The 15153-nt window shown below is 35.0% G+C and overlaps 1 protein-coding gene across 1 annotated transcript in view; it reads right to left on the bottom strand.

Moving 5' to 3' along the window:
* Positions 1–15153, bottom strand: part of THUMPD2 (THUMP domain 2 tRNA and snRNA guanosine methyltransferase) — an 18122-nt gene extending 2969 nt beyond the window's left edge. Inside the window, exons 1-10 of the mRNA XM_083379330.1 lie at positions 14987–15153; positions 12578–12710; positions 11507–11913; positions 10134–10211; positions 8261–8313; positions 7038–7125; positions 6542–6613; positions 5038–5152; positions 3432–3549; positions 17–1935 (exon numbers count right to left, since the gene is read on the bottom strand). Of these exons, the coding sequence (XP_083235456.1) occupies positions 1602–1935; positions 3432–3549; positions 5038–5152; positions 6542–6613; positions 7038–7125; positions 8261–8313; positions 10134–10211; positions 11507–11913; positions 12578–12710; positions 14987–15115 (1527 nt within the window). The 5' untranslated portion in view covers positions 15116–15153 and the 3' untranslated portion in view covers positions 17–1601. The remainder of the gene's footprint in view (positions 1–16; positions 1936–3431; positions 3550–5037; positions 5153–6541; positions 6614–7037; positions 7126–8260; positions 8314–10133; positions 10212–11506; positions 11914–12577; positions 12711–14986) is intronic.

The following is a 15153-nucleotide window of genomic DNA, read 5'->3' as shown; positions in this document are numbered from 1 at the left end:
CTTTATTTGGTTATACCTGTTTCAATTTTCTAAATGCATTCCTGGATTTCTTAATGACAAAACTATCTATCTGAAGTAGACCCTACACCAGCTCTTGCCTTCCTTTGCAGCAACTCCATGGTGCCATGCAAAAGGGAAAAAAAGTATCTTTACATACCAGATTCATTCTCAGCTATTTCCAATACTGTAAGGTTAAGAGAGAAACTTACGGGCATGCCTGCTGTTTATTTTTCTGTAACTGTCAATGGCAGTGGCCATCCTCAAAAAGGACATTTACTATCAGCAAAAATCTTTGCTTCATAACTGACATAACAGAATTAATATGCTTGCTCCAAATATACCTAATGTCGCCACTATGACTAGGTCATAACTATTACTGAAACAATTGGAGTATTCCCTTTAGGTTCTTAGAATTTATAGATGAACAGGAGGGATAATAAATCACTTTCATACATTATCATTCTTACACACGTGGTGAATTATGAAATGCAAATATGTTTAGATTTAACAAGTTCCCTGATTTTTAGCCAGCTTACATAACTGGTTTTTATAGTTTCCATTGGTAAATTAACATATAGTATTGGAAGCATAATACAGCTAATGTACCTGAATCAGAATTGCTAAAATGGCTGACAGGCACTTATATAATTTCTAATTCATCAAGTAGGTTATATAATTGCTTGAATTAGACCAAATGTCTTTATTTTATTAGGAATGTTTGCATATTTTCTTTTTGCTTCTATCTTTCTTTCCGAATACAAATAAATGTATCTTTTATTACTAGTTAAATTATGAATTTGTGTAAAGAGACCTGTCCTCCAAAATGTTCTGTGTGCGCAAAAATACATGGATGCAAAATTAATCTTAGATTCAGGTGTTTTTTTTAAGTTTTGTATTTTCAGAGACTTCCCATACAATTCTAGGAAAAATACTAAAAACAGAATTTGGATTTTCTTGCTGCAAAGCAGTGATTTCTGAAACAGGATTCATTATGATTTTCAGGCACAAATCTGCAGTCTAATAACAGTTAATATAAAAAGGGCTTCCATTAATGGGGAATCCTCATCTCCTGGATCCATAACACAAGATTATGAAAAGCAATTGCCAATACTCTGAATAATGCTCAGCAATGGACTGGCATCCAGGAAAGCTATTTCAGAAGTTTCTTCTGAATATCTTCCCAAAGAACACTTATATCCTGCACAATTCCCTTGAAGGCAGAATACAATACAATGTAGTGCAATGCACTATGACATACCAAGCATGATCCTTGCCTAATATTGCAAAATGGTGATATGTAAATGCCAAGAATTGATGCAAGACTATTATCAACTACTTCAGAGAATGCATCATGTTGGTTATCTTGAGGACCGCCTTGAGAAATAATGTCCCTTAAAGCTATCTCACTGTTAATTATCTGGACTAGCAACCATGCCTCTTTCGCCTCAAACATCTAAATTTAGCCCTGTGTTTTCAGTTACAGATCCTAATATAATCTTTTGGGATCTTGTGCTGTGATTGCTATGCAATTTTGACTGTCAACTCCATCAATGTGTGGTGTTTTATACATACTTGCCTGTTGTTGCTACCTTCTAGATCTTTCAAGTTATTTTCTTGTACTTGCATATGAATGCATTTGTCTTGCCAAGACTAACTTCAAAGGATTCTATGAACACCAGAGAACCAAGATCTGCCTTTTTAAAACTGAGCTGTTCTTTCCTTGCATCTTGAGAAGAGGGGGAAACAGTACCACAACTAGTACTTTCTTCTTTGGTATCTTGCTCAACTGATATCAAATCACTTTGTCTGCAATCAGTAGAAGATTCTGCAAAGATGGATCTCTCAGTCTGACAGCCATGGGCAATACCATTAGAAATACATTTATAGAGTTCTTGATTGAGTAACAATACAACAGTCCCTCCAAAACAAAGCACCCTGAAAAACAATAGAGAATAGTTAACTAAGATATTATTGCTTGGTTTCAATAATATTTATCATTTTATAAGAAACTTTCAGAGTATCTAGTAGTTTACAATCTCTATTTTTATCTTTACCTTTCCATATGGTAAGATACACCAAGAGAAAGCCTCTCAGTAACATCTTGGTAAATAGATTTTAATATTAGGTATCATAAAATTCCGTTTTTTTCCATATAGGCCAGTATTTCATTATGTTTAATTACTGTATCCATTATTACCCAGCTGAAATAAATGTCAATGACGATTTCTTGACTTTCAACTGCAATCAAATACAACAACCCCCCAAATTTTAATGGATCTTGGCATTTAAAAAACCTGAAGGGATATTTACATTAGAGATAGTCTTTGCTGATTGGTCACATTTTCAGTGCCTGAAGTTACTGATAGGGCTGAAAAAATAACATTATGGCCAAATTTACAACCATTTACAACTTGTTAAGCATCCCTCAGTATTGTGATTGCCATTAGGCAGTACACATTGTTCTGTGCCTGAACTATTTTCTCCCCACCTTGCAAAATAGAGTTGAGAGGAAGAGATTGCAAGAGAGTAAGCTGTTTGCTCCTCTATGCATTGAAAACAATGTGATTGCACTGGCAGCTTGGGAACTGCAGGCACACTATGCAGACAGTTTACAGTACTCATTCTTCCTTTCCAATCTCTCCGTTCTATGGGGGAGGGGAATTTCTGTAGGTAATCTCTCTTTTGTCTGACCCTTTGGCCTCCTGCAGGGCAGAGATTGGAGAGGAAGTGATTTCAAGAGAGTACTGTAAGCTGTACAATAAAAGTAAGGAAGAACTTTACAACTGGATGCTGTTCTAAATGTAACAATAGTTTCAGGAATATACATACATAACAGTATCCTATACTTGGGGAGCTTAAGGCTACAGTCAATGTCCTGGGAAAAATAAAAAACATATTTTGAAAACATTTTCCCCCATCTGAGCCAAATTAACTTTGTCAAGAACATTTCCTTTACTATATATTTTTCTGTATGTATCCTGTGACTTCTGATTCACTACCAGCATCAACAGAGTCTTCGTATACAATTTGACTAGATTCAGCCCTTCTGAGCTTGTTAGCATTAACCAACAATGTATTTTTTGTCCTATTTGAAACTATTATTTATGATGGATCCTTGTTGCTCTCTGAGCTCGGTTGTTTTGTTGCAGATGTTCCATTACTAAACTAGGTAATATCACCAGTGCTCCAACCACTGATTAGAAATCAGTGAAACATCTGCAAATAAACAACAAAGCTCAGAGAGTACCAAGGACTCCTCATTTGACTCTAAGCTTGAAATATTCTCCTTTATCAGTTCCAGTACTTATGTAAGAAGATAGGTAATTACGATCAAGTTTCTATCTAGTTATGATGTGTATTTGCCTACATGTCATACACCAAATCTCATTTTAATAGTAATTCTTGAATTCCGGATAATTTGGCTCATGTACCTTTCAAGTTCTTGAAAAACTCTGGGAAAGAACTTTATGTCTTCTGTTATTTTGAACTTTTTTCCAAATGGAATGTCTGTCAAAATGACATCAATACTTTCTGACAGGAAAGGTAATCCTGCGGAGATAAAGCACACCGAAAAGGACTTGAACTAAGACAAAATTATAACTTAAAAGTTCACCTGGGAATGAAATTTTTAATCGTTATACTCTTCTGCATTTGGAAGGAACTAAAAAAAAATATAACCAGGAAGAAACAGCCCATTGCAAAATATCATACAGTACATACTGACAGTTCTCTAGGGAATTGCAATTATAAGGTAGGAATGTAAAATAATAGATCTAACAAAAGATATTATGATGGAAGAAACAAGATTAATTAAGGGATGTGTAGATATGGTTTAAGTAAAATAACAGCAAAACATAAATCTTTGACCCATACGGCTCATGTATTGTAGCTCACTCCAAATGAGATATTGCCACTTTCTTCCAGGACATCAAAAGGCCTGATAATCAAGGGCCAGATGGCCTGCAATAGAGAACTTAGCCTTTAGCTCATAATCTGGCTTATTGTATAAGATGTGCAGGCTTATGAATATGAAATTCAAAAAAGATATATAAATAAAGCATCTATATAATATTTTCTTGAATGAACAGACTGAAAACAAGTTCAAGAAAATCCATCTTAAAAAGCTTGGTAATTATAGTACCCCCTAGAAATCTCTACCTAGTCTGGGTAACAATATTTTAATGTGAAAAGAAAACATGGAACATTTACAAGATTCTATTTTTAAGAGGTCCTTTAAAAGCCTCGAAGTTTGCTGGCCCACACATGGAATTTCACTGAGAAGGGATTTTACATTAGGAATATTGTCCTGGATTCTATTTGGGCTTCTATTATTCTAGAACTGCCATTGATACATGGGGCAGAGACAGTATCCTGTATGGGACTCAATTTTTGCCAATTCCTCCTTGTGGAGAGTTTCATAGGGTCCCCCAAATTTCTACAGGGCAACAGTGGGAATTAAGAGAGTATTTCTTAATTTTGCTGCTGGAAGTATCACATATGCAGAACAATCAGCATTGCTAGGAATTCCCAGAACAGAATAACAGGAAACATTTCTGGAACCAAACTGTCTTCTTTTCAAATTAACATCTTCACAATTAGCATTAATAACTGCTAGGCAAAATGAAGACAGACAACAATTCATAAAGTAAATTTGGGCAACACCTCACTTCCCATGTACTGTATACTATTCCATTGTTCCTAGTCAAAGAGATGTTAACATAAAAACTTGCTTATCGAAGGCAAAAATAAGATGTGCTCATATCTTGATAGAATTTGTGTATCATAAATCCTCTTTAATTATCTGAAAAAACACTAGTATCAGTTCCGAACCTTAATTCTAAAGACACATAATCAAGTGCTTAAACTGCACAAAACAATTCTGGGAAAAAGAGACTTTGTTACTTACATTCTAGTTCTATAAAGAAAACATTTGCAAGCCAATAAAAAATAAAGCAATATGTATATCTAATATGTATAACAATATATACATTGTTTAAATTTTTATGTAATTTAACAAGTGTTCTTGTTAATATTTACCAGTCACAGAAGATTTAAATAGTTCAATTTTATCTATCAGGCTTGCATCTCTAATATTTGAGTAGGCTCCTTGTAACTGTGAATCACTTATATCAGACCCCAAATAATGCACATTCTGTAGAGGAAACAAACAATTATATTAATAACAAATTTTACACATTATTAAAATAGCCAATCTGTGTTGGAAAATGTGAGATTGAAGAAAATACTGTGAATCAAATTGATAGAAGTTAAAAAGCCTTTGATTCCCTCCCCCCCCTAAACAGTCTTCTGGTCTGGAGTCAGAGAAACCTGTCACCACTCATAAAATACGTTTCCTTAAAGGATCACTGACAGGCAGGATTCTAAGGCTGGAAAAGGCCCAGGAATTTAGCACTTCTGTCTAGCCAGGAAGATCTTTGCTGATAAAGAAGATAACAAATCAAATATTTCCTCTAGCCATAAAAGCTATATTTTCTTGCTTTCTCATGGTCATAAAAATATATTTCACTCACACCAAATGCTAAAAAAATGTATATAAACCTTGCTGATGTACCAATCTGATGTCAGCTGTCCCATAAACAAGCTTTGCAGTGTTTCTGACCCAAATAAAACAGAAAAACTTCTTCCCAAGCAGCTGTTTTTTGCATCTTCAGAGAAAGGAACACAGGGCAATTCTCACAACAAAATAACACAAAGCTCCAAACAAATAAAATCTGATCACATAGGCTACATGAAATGAAAGCTTTTAACTTTTGTTTGCTTTTCACAGTATCAGTGAAACCAGAGAATAGGAAAGACCATAAATTGGAGAGTCAAAATCATTAATTCATTGTGTTTCTGCGAAAGATCTCAAAAACTGAGAAAAAGATTAATCTGGCTCAAAATGATTATATACTGATTTTTTTTGACACAGATTATGTCATACTTAAGAAAATGTTAAGTCAAGTTATCCATCCATATTTATCTGTAGATAATATAAATATAAAAGAAAACTTAATATAAATTATTTCAATTATTCTGAAACACTCATTCTTTTTTATGTCTGTTATTTCCAGTAAGCAAATGTTATAGCCCACACATAAAAATCTGTTAATTTATGTTTGTAATCTTTAGATGTTATTTCAGCCTGTTTTAATTTGTGATAAGCTTGTTTTTCAACAAAAAACAAAAAGATTCTGACTCAAAAAATAAAGATGTGTCTAAGATCTCAGGAGATGTAAGTTCAAAGGAAGTTTGATACTCTTGACTTCAAAAATTCTAAATTTGTCTACTGATAACTGGTAAGCTAATAAGTTAACGTGGAAGCTTTTTAGGAAATTTATGAAGAGCAATAGCTGATAGAATATTTGTTTTCTTACAACACAGTTAGTAATACAAATACTAATTACTTGGATTAGTACTTTGTACTTGAATGAATGTTAAGCTGAATCCCATTTAGGATATTGATTTTAATTGTGAGGACACTGGGACTTGTAATGCAAAGTAACAAAATAAAGGTATTTCTTAAAAGAACAGAACTTACAGGCCATTCAGTTGCAGCTTCCAAAAGTATTGTACCTAGACCACACATAGGATCCAATACAAATGCCCCAGCCTGAAGAGAGAGGGAAAAACCAATTCAATACAATCTATAAGTTATAGGTAATTGCTCCTTGGCTTGAAAAAATGTATAGTATATACTATAAATAAAGCAAGCAAAAGTTAGATTTGACAGTTAATACTTTTCTCCATCTACACCGCACATTTGAATGTTTATCTTCCTTTTCATACCTTTCAATAATCCTTATACCAATTTTATAGTAATTTCTGTATATACCATGGAGATTAAAAACTAAGAGACAATAGATAATTTAATTTGATTTGAACTACTCACACATTTTTGCATATTTATTAAGAAATTAAGTCCCACTGAATTTAAGGAAATTGCAAACTATGCAGCTCTCACATACATTAAATGCTTCAAATGCTCCTATAAAATTCCCATAATAGTTACTTAGAATGATTATTTTGCTCATTACCTTGATTTCAGCAAGCGATGTCATAGCCCAAGCAATGGTAGATCGCAATCCAGCAGTTTTAATATATGCCCGACTTGCCAAGGGAAGTCTGCGAATAATAGATATACTTAAATAAAAATAAGAACATTCAATGCACATGTTGGGAGTTTCCCGATACTCCCATGTCACACCTCTGCTCCGTGAGCTGCATTGGTTACCAGTTGTCTTCCGGGTGAGATTCAAGGTACTAGTAATGGTGTTTAAAGCCCTACATGGCAGGGGTCCGGAGTACCTTAGGGAACACCTGCTGCCGGCGTCAACTTCCCTCCGCCCTGTGCGTTCCCACAGAGAGGGCCTCCTCAGGGTGCCACCGGTCAGAGAATGTCGACTGGTGGCCCCCAGGGGGAGATCTTTCTCTGTGGGCACCCCGGAGCTATGGAACCAGTTACCGGTTGAGCTCCGGACAGCGCCCGATCTTCGCTCCTTTCGCCGCGATCTGAAAACATACCTGTTCAAACAAGCCGGCCTGGCCTGAGGGGGGATTGGTGGGGTTTTTACTATCATTTTATTGGGGTTTTTATTATGTATCAACTGTTTTTATGGGCATGTATTTAATTACCTTTTAATTTTTGTAACTCTGTGTTTTATTCTTGCCCTGTACACCGCCCTGAGTCCTTCGGGAGAAGGGCGGTATAGAAATATTAATAAATTAAATTAAATTAAATGTACAATTCTAACACAATGTGTCAATAATGACATGCTTCTCTTCAGGATTGTTTCCTTTCATTCTCATCTTTTTCCTAATACACCACATTCTAGGTCTCTAAATTCCAACAATCACTTAGAGTTATATGGATATAACTCTTCGGGGGGGGGGAAACTTTTTTAAAAATTTATTTCTGCAAATTCTGACACTGCTTTTTTCATACGTTGACAATTGTTCCCACCTCTGCCAATCTATATGTTTAAATGTCAATGTCATACCCTAGGGAAATATAAATGTATAAATGTTTCAAGTACCATGTTCCAAGTTATTTATACTTTTATATGACACAGAATGCTACAGTTTTACCATGTTAAACATTTAATTATTGCAATAAAATATTTCTCATCAATTTATTGCAAGGTCAATAAAATGAGAACAAAAACCATTCTAATTATTTTTGGGGGGAAGAGAATGTTTTCTATTAGAAAAGTCAGTATTTATAGAGAAATAAGGAATAATAATTTGTAATGTCATCTACCTGAATAGAGGGATCCCAATCACAGAATAAACATCATTTAGATGCACAAAGATCTGTAAGGGAATGAAAATTTACAATAAAGAATTACTTGCAAATTGAAAAAATAATAGGATATCTCAGTCATTTTTTCAAGGATATATTTATTTATTCTAAAAAGCAATCTCATCCTTAAATGCATATAAGTATTATATCTATATGAAATATAATATACGGATACTGTATAAGACATAGTACAAAATTGAGATCACTACTTCTGCTTTTCGATTAGTGCAAACACAAGTAAAAGAGATATTCAGGAAGAAGAGAAAAATGTAAAAAACACCAAATTAATACTGGCCAAATATTTTTGTCCAAAGAATTTAAGTGGCAGAAATGTTCTACTACTGACAGCTACAAACTATTTGCAAATCTTGCTGCCCGTACAGAATATCCTCCACCAGAATTCAGGACAGTGAAAGTAAGTTCAATGAATTAAATGGTAGATCCTACAGGTAATGTGGAAGTATTGTCTAGATGTTATCTTTAAGGTTTGCCACTTTTCAAATTCTATCTATATCCCTTATTTTTAGAGCACTGTTTACTTTGTCTTTTGTTTTTAGATTTCTGTAATTTTTTCAGATTTCAGTCATGATTAGGTTCAAAGGTTTTCCTCTTTAATAAGTTTATATTTTTTAACATTTTCAAAAAAATTGCACTTATTTTTTCTTTCTCTAATTTTACAGTTTAATAAAATTGGTTGAAGTGTCCACACCTTGTGCTTTTCTCAATATTTTGTCTATTCTCTTACATCTTTTTTATGTTTAAGATTCCTCACCCTTCTGATTTTTGTCATGCCTCTCTTGTACTGCTTTGCAGGAATATTTTATTTCCTTTTCTTTGTGTCAGAAAATGTAACTACTTTTTAAAAGGCTGGATGGCCATCTTTTATGAACATAAAGCAGCATATTTTCTCAATCACCTGAAGCAGATGATTTTATGGTATTTTTTGTTATTACTTCCAAGCAGCAAATGCAAACATTTATTTAAATTCCAAATCTCCTTTTATCTGATGGTAATTTAGACAGGTTATGTTGCAACTAGGAACTTGCAGGGGGTTTTTTAATTAAAAAAGCTTGGATGGGATTATACCTATCCATAGGGTGTCTTTAGTATACTGGATCTGCAATTCCATACCCACTTCTTGAGGAATAAAAGGTAAAGGTAAAGGTTTCCCCGCACATGCGTGCTAGTCGTTTCCAACTCTAGGGGCCGGTGCTCATCTCCGTTTCAAAGCCAAAGAGCCAGCGCTTGTCTGAGGACATCTCCGTGGTCATGTGGCCAGCAAAGGCGCACGGAACTCTGTTACCTTCCCACCGTAGTGGTCCCTATTTTTCTACTTGCATTTTTACGAGCTTTCAAACTGCTAGGATGGCAGAAGCTGGGACAAGTAACAGGCGCTCACTCTGTTAGGCGGCACTCGGGATTCGACCCGCCAAACTGCTGACCTTCTGATCAACAAGCTCAGCATACTAACCCACTAAGCCACCGCGTCCCTTCTTGAGGAATAAACCCTACAAAAACCATTTAAAATTTATTTCTGAGTAGATCTATATGGGACTAATCTGGCAGAGAACCCTTGCTCCACTGTGACCATTCACAATGAATCAAGACAGCAATACTTTCCCACTACAGATAGGCAGGCTATTGATTGTTTTCACAGGAACGTATAGATGTCAAAATATAAGGAAGCTAAATTCTACAACTGTAACATAAGATTTCATTTTTATTAACAAAAATACTCATAAAAAATATCCTCCAGTCATATTTCAGGGACTATTTGATATCTGAAGAAGGCAAAGCCCAAAGCTTCTAACAATTCAACTTGGATTATTACCTCTAAATCAGGATTTCTAAGATCTGCTCTCCATCCAAAATTCTTCATAAGAGCTATTCCGATAATTTTTCCCAATTCCTGAAAAAACAATTACAAATCAAACATGAGAATTATTTGGGTAGGCAGCATATTATGTAGATACTTAGAATAGGAAACAGCAAAGAAAATAGTTATGCTGAATATTATAGAAGCCATAAGACATATTTTATATCCCTACCTTATGCATGTTTACTGAAATCAAGCCATCCAAGTTCAATTACTTTTATTTCAGTTTGTCTTGTTATGAGTTTTTTTTTTAAAAAGAAGGTCTAAGACAGCAAAACATCTAGCAAGTTATTTTTATATTTTATATGTGCATGCACACACACAAACACACTGGGTAAGCTTTCAAAATGACAGTACTGACATTTAATTTGTTTTCCATCTCCTTTTGACAATTAAGAGGAATTTCAAAAGATGGCATAGAAGAGCAAGTTACAACTGCTTAGCTTTTAAGAACACAAAATGTCCACCTTCAAGCAGTGCTATTTTTTCAATGTTGCTGTCATTCACTAAATATAATTATGAATTATGCATAAATTAAATATCCTTTCTGACAATTACAGAATAATCTAGAGAGACAGTACAATTATTAAGAAAATTAACTGTTTTGATAGCAATTTTCAAATGTACAGGTAGTCCTTGTTTACTGACCGCTTGTTCAGCTACTTTTGAAGTTAAAATAGAACTAAAAAGAGATTCAAAACTGGTCTTCAAGGTTGTGGCCACTGCAGCATCCCCATGGTCATATGATCTCGATTTGGGTGCTTGTCAACCATTATACATTTATAATTGTTGCAGCATCCCATGATAATTTGTATGCTTCACAGTTGGCTTCAGGACAAGTAGTCAATGGGAAAGGCAGCAGGAAGTTAAAAGTGACAGTCATGTAATGCTTCATTATGAGACTGTGTTCTTGCTGACAGAGTTGATGGTTCTAATTGTGGTTGATAAGGTATTTTTTTAAAAAAATGTTATTTTGAATGTAATAAATGTATTTTTCCATGCAATAGAATATGAAAAAAATCCCTGTAAACTGTATGTACAATGAGGTGGCAGCCATTTCCATTGTGCAGTTGAATATACTCTTAAACACAAGAGTAGCTTGCCACAGATATAATTGCAAAGAAGAATATTGTGAATTAACATTGTGAATTAGCATGTTTAAAAAGAATAAAATCTGCAAAACACAGCATATTGTGGATACTTTTTGGCCTATAGAATTTTAAGAGATTTAGATTTTTAACACATCAATTTGTTCCCTACATATTACCCTTCAATTTTCATGAAGCTTAGCAGCTCCTGAGCTTTCAAATGAATAGTCTTTTACATACCTGGGCAGTAAATAATTTTGCAAGTATTCCACTACAACGACATGATACTCTGAAACTAAAATAACTATCACAAACAATAGTTTGGTCTTCAAGTTCAGGAGTGTTTTCAAGAAAAGGTCTGCTCTGAGGCAATAAAATGTCTTTACAAACATTGTGTGTATCACATTTTTGCTGATCTTCAATTTGATTTTTAATAGTATCTGTCTGTAATATTATTTGTGTTTTTTGCTTTTCATTTTCAATATGTTTTTCCTCTTCCAATTTCTGTTTTTTGGAATCTGGATATTCTTGATAGAAGTTTAGTTGCTTTGCTGCCTGATCATAAAGACTTCTCCAGACAGCAGTTGTATGAAGCCAACATCTGGGATTCTCATTTACAAGTTTTTGAACATCCTGGATTATTCTTCCTGAAATAAAATAGTAAACTATTAGTCCATACATTTTATCATATCACTTAACATCTAAAAACAAAAGACAAGATTTTCTATTAAATTCCATAGTTTTAGTGCTCCAGTTATGTAACAAGCCAACTTCTTCCTTTGTAAATTTGGTAAATTCACTGGCATGCCTGTATGCCTCCTAATTAAAATAATACACACAAAAAAACTTTTGTATAGCAAAAGTTTTTAAGCCAATTTAAACTAAAATCCAGAGCAAACTGAATGAGAACACGTCCCCCCTGAATTAGAATGATCACTTAATTTTAAAATCCTAGTGGGTGCTAAAGTTGAAAGAAAATGTTATTAATCTGTTCAGAAGAAAATAGAATGTCTTCATTCTCTTCTTCCCAAACTTCAGATAACTGCTTTTCAAAATCCTCAGAAAGCAACTACTTTCTTAAGAGGTAGATTTTGTTCTGGAGCTCACAAATCCAAAAGTGTACTGTATGTTCCTTCCAAGGCATCCCAAGCAACATTTTAATTTCATGACTATCTACTTAGTAAAGGAAGCCTAGACATTATCATTTTGCATGCAAAGCACTAAACAAGTAATTGGGAATGAAGCACCTAACTGAAAATTAATGCATTCTTTTAACAAAGAGAGAAAGACAAGAACATAGAAGACTCTTACCTTTATTCCCACAGAAGGAAACTGGAGGACATTTCTTCAGCAGCAGAAATAATCTTTCAGCCGACTTTAATTTCTTCAACATACTCAGTTCAACACTGGTACTGAAGAAAACTTTTCCTGCTACATATTCTACCTTGTAAGAGAATGCATACCAATAATAAATAAAACTGGATATATATTTGAGAGTTGATTTTAAAAAAAATAATTTTTCCCTTATTAATGAGTTAATACAAACAGCTGACTTTGTTTATAAAATGCACTGGGTACTATGAAAAGAGGCAAAGAGGGATGCTTGTGTTTGCCTGATTCCATTTATCTTCTGCAATGCTTCCCACAGGCAGCTGGTGATCAATGTCCCTTTAGCAGTGTAAGTGACAATATAACAAGAAAGTGTCTCCTGTTGTCTGTTTGCACAAAGATTTACTTGACATAAGACATCTCTTTTTCAAATATTGGCAGCAACTATTCATTTTATTATTTATTAATAGTATTGTTATACTGCCTGTTATCACCAATTTATATATATAACTCATGATATATATATATCATGAACTGTCCGGTGTGACTACAGCCTGTTCTATAGCCTTTGAGATAAGGCTGAAAACAGGAAATAAAGATTTGCCCCATGTTTGGGGCCTAGCAAGGTAATCTAAATAGTTAACATTTGACTCATATCTCCCCTTGCAGAAAACTAACAGAGAGCGAGAGAGAACCTGTGGCTCAAGAGGTAAAAAAACCTGCCTAATATGCAATCAGCCCAGGTTCGAATCTCAGAAGGGTATGACTGACTGATGAAGACTAAAGAGTCAGAAATGCATCTTAGTCTCCCTTAATTCTTTGTTAGTAATTTACACACACACACACACACACACACATCTATCTATCTATCTATCTATCTATCTATCTATCTATCTATCTATCTATATTGCACTTCTACACTGCCCCTCTCCTTCAAATTTCTAAGTATCTTTTCTTAAAGTGTTGTTCCTTGCCTTGAGAAGCTTAGATTTTGAAAAGATAATCTGTTACCATTTAATATAGAATATAATTAGGTTGTACATTCTTTTCTCTTTGATGATCATAAGTGCTACTTGTTGAACAATTATCTGAGTGCTGGCACAATACAAAGCAACAGCCTAGCTGTGAGATGAGGGCTCACATTATGGAATGTTCCACATGAAAAAACCCCTACAGTTTTTAAAATTCTGTATAATATTCTCTATGGAGTAAAACTGTTGTTACACAGAAGTTAGTTCTGAACTGAACATTCATAAAGCTCTAAGTCAGGCCCTCCACAAATGACTGGATTTAATAAAAACATTTTTCATGATCACTAATGCATGTCAACAAAAGACATTTTGAGCAGGAACTGGTTTCTTATTTTTCAGGCATCCTGTGATAAGTCCCAAAGTATGGGAAATTAAAAGGTAGTTTTTCCTACTGAAAATGATTCTAAACTCAATTTAAGACTTAGACAACAAGCCAAGCAATTGTGATCATTAATGTAGCTTTTACACTAGAAAGATGAAATTATCTCTTGGTGCAAGCAAAAAAATAAATTAGCATTTATAATTACCATATAGATGCACACTATTACATAGACAAGAATCTTCATCCCTGAAGGCAACAATAGTTCTCACTGAACTAATCAGTTTACCTACATAAATACCGCAGACCACTTTGTTTTATTGTCATTTATTCCAGCAAAGAACTCTTGCCCTTTCAATAGCTACAATACATCCAGGTTGCCTGTATAAAGGAATACTTAAGTTCCTTTCCCTGACATCTGCCTCTTAATTATTAAAAGCTGAAGAACTCATGATTTTAGAACCCAGATTTTGCACATCTGGACCAGTAACGCAAATGATTATAAACTCGGCCTAAATGTCACAAAGCAGTTAAAAATAGGAGTTCTAATATCAGACTGATGTGAGATGTGGTAAGATGTAACGCAAGATACGAGAGGTGCAGATGAGTTCAAACGTAGCCATTTAAACACAGTCGCGGCACGAGAAACGTACGGAGAATTACACTGGGTCGCCAAAACCGCGTGGTTGGGACTTTAAACACGGCTAACTGGAGGAACTGGTCTTCCGAAGCAGCGAGCGTACAAACGAGCAATTTGACCCAGACTTTAGCTCAGGGGTCTTCAAACTTGGCCCTTTTATGACTTGTGGACTTCAACTCCCAGAATTCCTCAGCCAGCAAAGCTGGCTGAGGAATTCTGGGAGTTGAAGTCCACAAGTCATAAAAGGGCCAAGTTTGAAGACCCCTGCTTTAGCTCAATCTAAGACCCCTATTATCGCTGCCTCCCTCTCCGTATACTTTTTGCGGCGAGGAAAGCAAGCTACTCAGCCGTTATTTTATCGACCGAGGCCGGCGCGTCCTAAGGAGTGCGGAGCCGGTCACCTGAGTGGCGCCCAAACGAGCCTGCACTTCTTCGATGAGGAAGGGCTCCATCCCGCGTCCCGCCGTGCAAAAATAGCGACTGCAGCGGCGAGCCTCTTTCGGCCTCTCCCGTTTCCCTCCGTCAGCCATTGCGGCCTCGTCGCGGGAACAACCGGTGTCAAGCCTCC

Source organism: Vipera ursinii, assembly GCF_947247035.1.
Source record: "Vipera ursinii genome assembly, chromosome: 1".
Taxonomy (NCBI): Eukaryota; Metazoa; Chordata; class Lepidosauria; order Squamata; family Viperidae; genus Vipera; species Vipera ursinii.
This window is presented reverse-complemented; position numbering and strand designations above follow the sequence as displayed.